This window comes from Hordeum vulgare, chromosome 6H (assembly GCF_904849725.1).
Source record: "Hordeum vulgare subsp. vulgare chromosome 6H, MorexV3_pseudomolecules_assembly, whole genome shotgun sequence".
Taxonomy (NCBI): Eukaryota; Viridiplantae; Streptophyta; class Magnoliopsida; order Poales; family Poaceae; genus Hordeum; species Hordeum vulgare.
Window position 1 is genome coordinate 476,756,771 of NC_058523.1, and position 7,897 is coordinate 476,764,667.

The 7,897-nt window shown below is 40.8% G+C and overlaps 1 protein-coding gene across 1 annotated transcript; it reads left to right on the forward strand.

The window, feature by feature from the left end:
* Positions 1-4,877: 4,877 nt before the first annotated feature.
* LOC123404564 (pectinesterase inhibitor 8-like) lies at positions 4,878-5,712 on the forward strand. Its single transcript, XM_045098501.1, has one exon. It carries the CDS (start codon positions 4,945-4,947, stop codon positions 5,485-5,487), a length of 543 nt encoding a protein of 180 aa, XP_044954436.1. The 5' UTR covers positions 4,878-4,944; the 3' UTR covers positions 5,488-5,712.
* Positions 5,713-7,897: the final 2,185 nt, after the last annotated feature.

Genomic DNA, 7,897 nt, shown 5'->3' on the forward strand with positions numbered 1-7,897 from the left:
CCGCAGACTAGGTAAAGCCGAAAGCTAGCCATTTTAAGAATATAATTGGTTGGCAACGATGGAAGTGAAAATTTTGGTTCATTAAAGAATACAGAGTTCCAGAACATTCCCCAAATTAAATCCTCAATATTTTACTTCCACATTGGTCGGAGTTGAGGTTTTCACGGTCGTGATATCCTCGAAAAAGGAACTTATAAATGAACTATTTTTTCCAAAAGATGTTTCTTACGTTAAATAGTAACATAACATATCTCTCCGCATACCCTTTTTTTATGAAACCGTGTGGCCGGATTTCCTTACTTGTCATAATCTTTTCCCTTATTAAGGCTTTATAAAGTAGGAAGAACACTCCGCAGCTACTAGCGGAGGAGGTTGAAGCTGATGCTCAGTCAACAAAGTCTTGTACAATGCGGATCCAAGCATTAATGATGTAAAGTACTTGGATACATAGAATCAGTACACATAAATTGTGTCAAACATAAGAAAGTTTGTGTCAGACAAATATCGATCCTTAATTCGACCACACATGCCAAAATTAAGGCTTGGGGGCTACTCCATTGCCTATTCAATGCAACAAATTCGAAGTGCAATACGATTTCCGAGAAGATTCGATCCTAGGGGCTACAACACACCGTGCTTTTATTTCTAAAGTACCCTGACGGGCAAGGACTTTATTGACATGTTGATTTTGTGAATCGACCTGAGCCTAAGGGGCTAGTGGGATCAACAGCTTTATGTTTTACTTCGCGTGCATCTCGGAATTTTGGCTGACACATACCTTGAGGGCTACTGGCTATACATCTTGGTAGTAAATAAAATTCCATCGATCGGAAATAAATTCCGTAAAAAACAGCACGAGACCGAGGTGGTGCACCACCTCGGAAGCAGTCCGGCATAAAGCTCGGATGTGAATAGCTGGCTCCATAAAACACTATTCCGGCATTTAAGCTCAGATGAACTCCTTCAAATTTGTAGAGGCCGTGGTAATTTATGACACCTCGGATGTCGACCACCGTTAGAGCTCGGCTGCAAAAAGGCACCTCGGATGCAGTTCGGTGTTGGACCTTTGATGCAAGAGGACACCGCCACACGGGAAATACTTCAAACCCGAGGTGTGGCATACAAAATAACAAGGCATACATAGAGGCCAAAAACATAAAGGGGCTCCTCGGATGCCCGACGTATGAACTCTTCAGATACACTTCGGTGATACTCAAGATCGAAGATGGGAAGATTGTTTGAACCAGTTTTCAAGACTGATGACCGAAGAAAACAGACTATTCGGAAGAACCGAGGAGCGGACCCAACTTGAAGACCGGTTCAGGGGGCTACTAATAGTGTCTTGGACTAGGGGGTACTCACCACGTTGTCTCCCCACCAGTGGGTCGGGCCGAGGACCCCCATGATGATTCACTAATGGGCCACTTCGGATAACCCATGACGCATACAAAGGAGATTCCACAAGACTTATCGCACAAGAGAAGGATTCCTCTAACCCTAGGCCTCTCACACATTATATAAACCGGAGCCAGGCTACAGAATAAACAATCTCATACTCATCACAACAATCTCGTGGTAGATATTTATACTATGTACTATCCCATCGCAATACAATCAAAAGCAGGACATATGGTATTATCTCCTTGAGAGAGCCCAAACCTGGATAAAATCTTGTGTCCATGTTACCATCACTCTACGCCTAGCTTAGGACCACTACTGCGAGATATGCCGGATTCAGAACCGATAGAGGGTGCCATGGTGAAGGTAAGGTGAACTTCATACGGTTTTAGAAAAGAGGGCTCCATCGAGAAACTTCAAACTATGATGGGAAATCGAGCGGGAATGGGGGGAGTTCGGTAGGAAAAGGGAAGGATTTGTCATTGGATGGGGTTGTTGTGGGACCTAGTGTTGAAGATAACATGGCGGATAGTCCCGGCAACCACATTTCTTCCTCACATATGGGCTGGATTTGGGGAGCCCTGATTATGTAGATGGTTGGATTTTAGAGAGCCCGGTGGGAGCCTATTTGATGCCCGAACACGCCCAAACGTAGGAGGGAGAAATGAGCTTCGACCTTGGAGATGACCTTAATCATTAGTTTGATTCATTTATATGATTGCAGCCCATAGCAACACACGAGTGTTCTACTAGTTGAGAATAAGGTTTCTCCACATGTAGTCAAGCTATGGCCATCCAGCGGGATCACGTGTGCTTCCTTCACCACCACATCAACAAGGTCCTCTTTCGACAGACTCAACTCCTTCATCGTGGCTTCCACAATGCCCATATTAACGCCAGAACCGGAAGCGCCTTCATCCATTGTGAGAACTCTAGCCGTGAAGAAGTTTCGTCATGCATGACACACCCGAGGTTTGGTCCAAGGATTTTCTAGTTGCAGCGTTGAGCTCCTAGCCACCTAGTCACCCGCTTGTTCGTGTTTAGTTAGTAGGGGGTCACCAAGTTGAAGGAAAAGAGTTGGTTTTGACTAGTTTTTCGTTTTGTTTGTTTTATCATCGGTTTTTCTTTGCTTATTTCTCTATATTTACTGGATTATTTTGTTTTTGTTTTTCTTTGTTTTTCTTTGTTCCTTTATTGTTTTCACTGCTTTTTTTCTTTTCTTTACTTTTTCCTTGATTTTGTTTATTTATTTTCTCATTTTCCATAGATTTTCTTTTGTTTTCTATGTTTCTGTATACATATTTATATATATATATATATATATTTAATACATTATTTGTAGAATTTTTTAAGATACAATATTAACATTTTTTAATACATGGTCAACATCTTTTATACACATTTAGCATTTTTTTAAACAGATTAACATTTTTGAATACATGGTCAACATGTTTCTATACATTTTTTCAAATTCTTGATTAATAATTTTCAAATACAAGTTTTAAATACATAATCAATATTTTTCTCTACACATTTTACATTTTTTAAATGCTTGATTACATTTTCCAAACATCTAACTCACATTTTTTTAATACATGATCATCTTTAAAAAATATTTGATTAACATTTTTCATATACAGGTTTAAAGTTTATTAATACATGGTCAACATTATTATAACATTTTATAAATGCTTTGTTAATATTTTTCAATACTTGTTTAATATTTTTTGCAAATTCTTGGATTAACATTCTTTAAATACATGATCAAATTTTTTCACACACACTGTATATTTTTTGCATACACGGGAAACTTTTTCTCTAAGCATATTTGACCTTTTTATAATGGTTGATTAATATTTTTATAAAAATTATTATGTAAAGTGTTTTGTATATTTATTTAGGAGATTTGTAAATATAAACGAAAGTGAAAAATCAAAAAACAAATTAATAAATGTAAAAAAGAGTCTTTGATCTTTTTTGCACCTAGCCCAGCCTATTTCGCTATCTGCTTGACGTTAGGGTTTCGTTATAGCTATAAGCGAGACATAGGGAGTCACTAGTTAGCGAGCGCTCCTTCGAAAGCCTCGCAGCAAGCACTCTCACGCTTCGTCACATGGCGGTTTTCAATCGCCATGTGTCACGCTCTGAACTTTTTTTGGATTTTTTTTATTTTTCTGCGCGTGTGTTCGGCTTTTTAGATTGTTGTTTTCGATTTTTTTGTGTTTCGGGTTTTCACCGGTCTTTCTTTGGTCTTTTGACAAAAAAAATTATTACTTTGAGGAAAAACACATTTTCTGTTTTTTTCGAAAGAGGCACGGTTTTGCTTTTGTGAGAGGCACAATTTTGCCTTTGCGAGAGGCACGACCGTTCCTCTCGAAAACGAAAAAACCGTGTTTTTTCGACAGACACGGTTTTCCTTTCGCGACAGGTACAGTTTTGCCTTCGCGAGAAGCACGGTCGTACCTTTCAGAAAGGGAAAAAAACATGTTTTCTGTTTTTTCGTGAGAGGCACGGTTTTGATTGCGCGAGAGGCGTGGTTTTGCCTCCGCGAAAGGCACGACCGTGCCTCTCGAAAAGGAAAAAAATAACGCGTTTTTTTTCACGAGAGACACGGTTTTGCCTTCGTGAGAGGCACATCCGTGACTCTCGGAAAAGGAAAAATAACGCGGGAAAAAGCGTGTTTTCTGTTTTTTTTCTATCATGAAAGGCATGGTTTTTGGGTCCGGTTTTTTCATGAATTTTTTTTTCTCAAAATCTATTCACATGGGATCTAGTTTTGAATACCTCGACGTGAGAAATTGAATTGTGAGAACGATTCGAAATTTGGACGCATGGTTTAGGAGATAAAATATTTTGAAAATACGAATATATGGAAAAAGAAAAAAAAAACTCCCAGGTTGCGGCAAGTGACACACATACAGTATGCCACTTGTCGCAACCTGAGATGGTGAAAATGGTCTTTGAAAGAAGTACTTAATTAGAGCATGGTTAATAGTATAGCCAGTTGTTGGCTATATGATGTTGCCATGTCATCTATAATCAAGATTATAGCCAACAAGTACAATAGTTAGCTATTAAAATGTTTCATTTTATTAATACATGGCTCACCTTCCATTCTCACATAATGCCTAAAGATACATGTTGCAGCTGGCTCTTATTCTGTAGCCGACTCATCTTCTCTATCCTTTTTCCCCCTCCATATCATCACAAAAATAATATTTTAACTTTTATAACCTGTTTATATTTTTTTAGGGGTTTATAATATGTTTATATAAACTTATTGTATATGCTCTTAGTAATTTCCTGAGAAGCGCCTTTCTACTGTAGGCGCAGCTGGGCTAAATAGGTCTGGGTCTAACAACCGAAGCCCATTAATAATCAATCAATTCGCAGCACTACTATTCAGCATTCCTGCCAGCCGCGCCTATAAATGCAAGTCCGACGGTCCTAATCCTAGCTCATATCAATTCTGTCCGAGCAAACAAGAAGCATCTCTACGAACTTATCGATTTGTCGCTTCCTTCGGAAACAAAAGCAACAAGAAGCATGAAGCCACCCACGGCTCGTCTTCTCGCCGCCGCAGCGCTGGCTACCGTCCTCGCGCTGGCGAGCGGGGTCGTCGACGCAACGGTGGTGACGACTTGCAAGGCGGCGGCCGGCAGCGACGGTCGCGTGGACTTCAACTTCTGCGTGTCGGAGCTGGGCAAGCACCACGACAGCCCCAGCGCGGACACCTGGGGCCTGGCCAAGGTGGCAGCCCTCACCGGCGTCGTCGACGCCGACAACGCGGTCTACGACATCAAGGACCTGCTGGCCAAGCACGGCACGGACGCCAGGGCGCAGGCGGCGCTGGGGCAGTGCCAGGAGCTGTACGACAGCATGGGGCTCGCCTTCGCCGAAGCGCAGGACGACATAAACAACCGCGACTACGCCGCCGGGAAGGAGAAGGCCGGGGAAGCCGCGTCCTTGGCGCACCGGTGCGATGACGCCTTCGCCCAGGCCGGTGTCCCGTCGCCGGTCACGCAGCACAGCTCCTACTCCGTGCAGATAGCGGTTGTCTGTACGGCTATTACCAACCTCATCCAGTGAACAACGTCCAAAACTTGGGATAAATGGATAAATAGTACTACGTGCTACTGAAAGAGTGTGGTTTACCTTCATGAAAAGAGTGTGGTTTACTTTAATATCAACGTCTTATTAGGGTATTCGCAAATTTTGAGTCTCCTCTTTTTTTTCCTGTTCGCATCATGAGCAATATCATTGTACTAATGTGATTCCTCGTTTGTGAGAATATAAAGCGCATTAATCATGTAATCTTGTCTCAATAGTTGATGAAAGCTTATCAGGGGCGTCGAATCTTCTTCTTCCCCTTCTATGTCCCTATGACCTAGCCGAGTAAAGATGGTGGCCCGTATACCCTAGGGTTAGCAACAAAGTTGGTTTATTATTAGCAACAAAGATGGTGTCGTCGTCAACGTGGAAGGAGGTCTTTCCGCTTTGGACTAGTTTTAGTGTGTTTCTTCATATCATTATGAGGTGTGTTGAAGATGGTGTGTCTCATCCGGCTTTTTCGTGATCAGGTCTGTCTCCGTGCTCTTGTTTTGTGGAGCGGACAAAGTGGTTGTGCCAACCTTCATCTCACACTCCCTTCATTCCGGTGTATAAATCATTTTACGAAACCGAATAATCATAAAACACTTAGACGTGATGTATTTTTTTTTTACTTTTTTGTTTGTTTTTTATGAATAAAGGAATCAACAAATAAGGGACGTGGAACGTATATGTTTGTAATGACTTGAGACTAACTAGCATGACAAGCAGTGGTTAATTCATTACATGCAATGATATTAATTAGTAAATTAATACGTCTTGATCACGGTGTATAATCTAAGATGACTTGTACACCGATACGAAGGAAGTAGCGCGAGTGCGTGAGATTTATGTTCTCTAACTCCATCTAGCCGGACCTAGGAGCTGAGGCGTTCTAAATGCCCTCTCCAACATTTTCTTCCCATAGGCTAGGATTTGCTATGCAAATTCCGACCACCTACTTCTTCTAATCTACTCAGCCCAACACGTCCTGGGAGATATGGTTTTTCTTTTTGCCGGTAAGACGAGACGATGCATTTTTCTTAATACCCTATTGGCAAAATCTGAAGATTTTATACTGATACAAAAGTAGTGCCACATCACCATAATATTTTTCAATTAAAATTTGGCAATAAGACATTTCGCCTAGTTATGCTTATGGGTGTCAAGTCAATGTCAATAAATGACTTAAAGCACCTCCATTGTTTTTCTAGGCGAAACAACGAGGAAATCGCTCCATCTCAGTTTATAAGTCCGGCACGTGTACCTAGATCGTCAATTTGATCAACTTAATGATAAACATATATTATAAAAAATATATCATTAAAAACTTTAGATGCTTTATTTTTTAATAATATATTTTTTATATTAAACAATATTATATAAGTTAAATTGACGATCTAGGTACACGTGCGTGCCTTTTAAACTGTGACGGAGGTAGGAAAGCTAAAACTGAGTATTTATAACAACGTGTACAAGGTTATTAAAAAGAAATGTAGAAGAGGCTTAAACAAGACTATTAAGCCAAAAGTTGTGAGGAATATTAAGCAAATCTCTAAAATAACTAGTAGCATTTTTTTTCAAGCTCTGTGCTTAACCATGGAGAGAACTGATGAGAAAAAAGAGGACAGCTCGTGAAGGAAAACAATTGAAGATTGATTTTCCAGGAAAAAGAGTCCTAAGTCTGCTCCTAATGGGAGTATCATAGATTATGCATGCCAACTAAGTAAATTTTTATGAGATAACGTAAAATTAAATGAAGAAAAAAATATATCATATTATGATATCGTATCACATTAATTGATACGTTAATATGTAATATATAATACTATGCACTATAGATATAGTATTATATATATGATACAGGTATATGATATTTTTTACTATATGATACTTTCCACTACGATCACAGATACCGCTAGCTATAGAGCCGAGCCCGCCAGGCGTCTTTACCACGGGGAAAGATTGATTCCCACAGCCGGACACAGCAGCTGGCAAGACCACCAGCCTGAAGACCACACGGCAAGAAGACCTTCTCTCTTGTGAAGTGTCAAACACCTGCAGCCCCCTTTACCCTGTATGGTTTAGGTGTGATCGGCTGTGCCTTCAAGCAGAAGACACGGGGGATCATTAGTCATAACCGATTCAAAGAGCAGCAGTATTTTACACTTCCGAGATTAATAGTGCAGGTAGGCACCGTGCTAGCCAAATTGGGTTTCGACCTGCTCTCGCAGAGTTGAACACAAACTTTGCGGCTCTCCCGAGCTCAAAGATATGCCAGGAGTCCTGATGGAGCATCGCACCCATCCGCGCCTGCTTTTTCACGTACTTCCTTTCGTAGGATCACTCGTCGTTCGACACATGGGGGGTTGCACTTACTAGTCGGAGAGACATAGTGTGAGTGGTCGGG

Excerpts from the sequence above, each read along its gene's own strand:
- LOC123404564 (XM_045098501.1), top strand. The coding sequence starts at position 4,945 with ATGAAGCCACCCACGGCTCGTCTTCTCGCCGCCGCAGCGCTGGCTACC.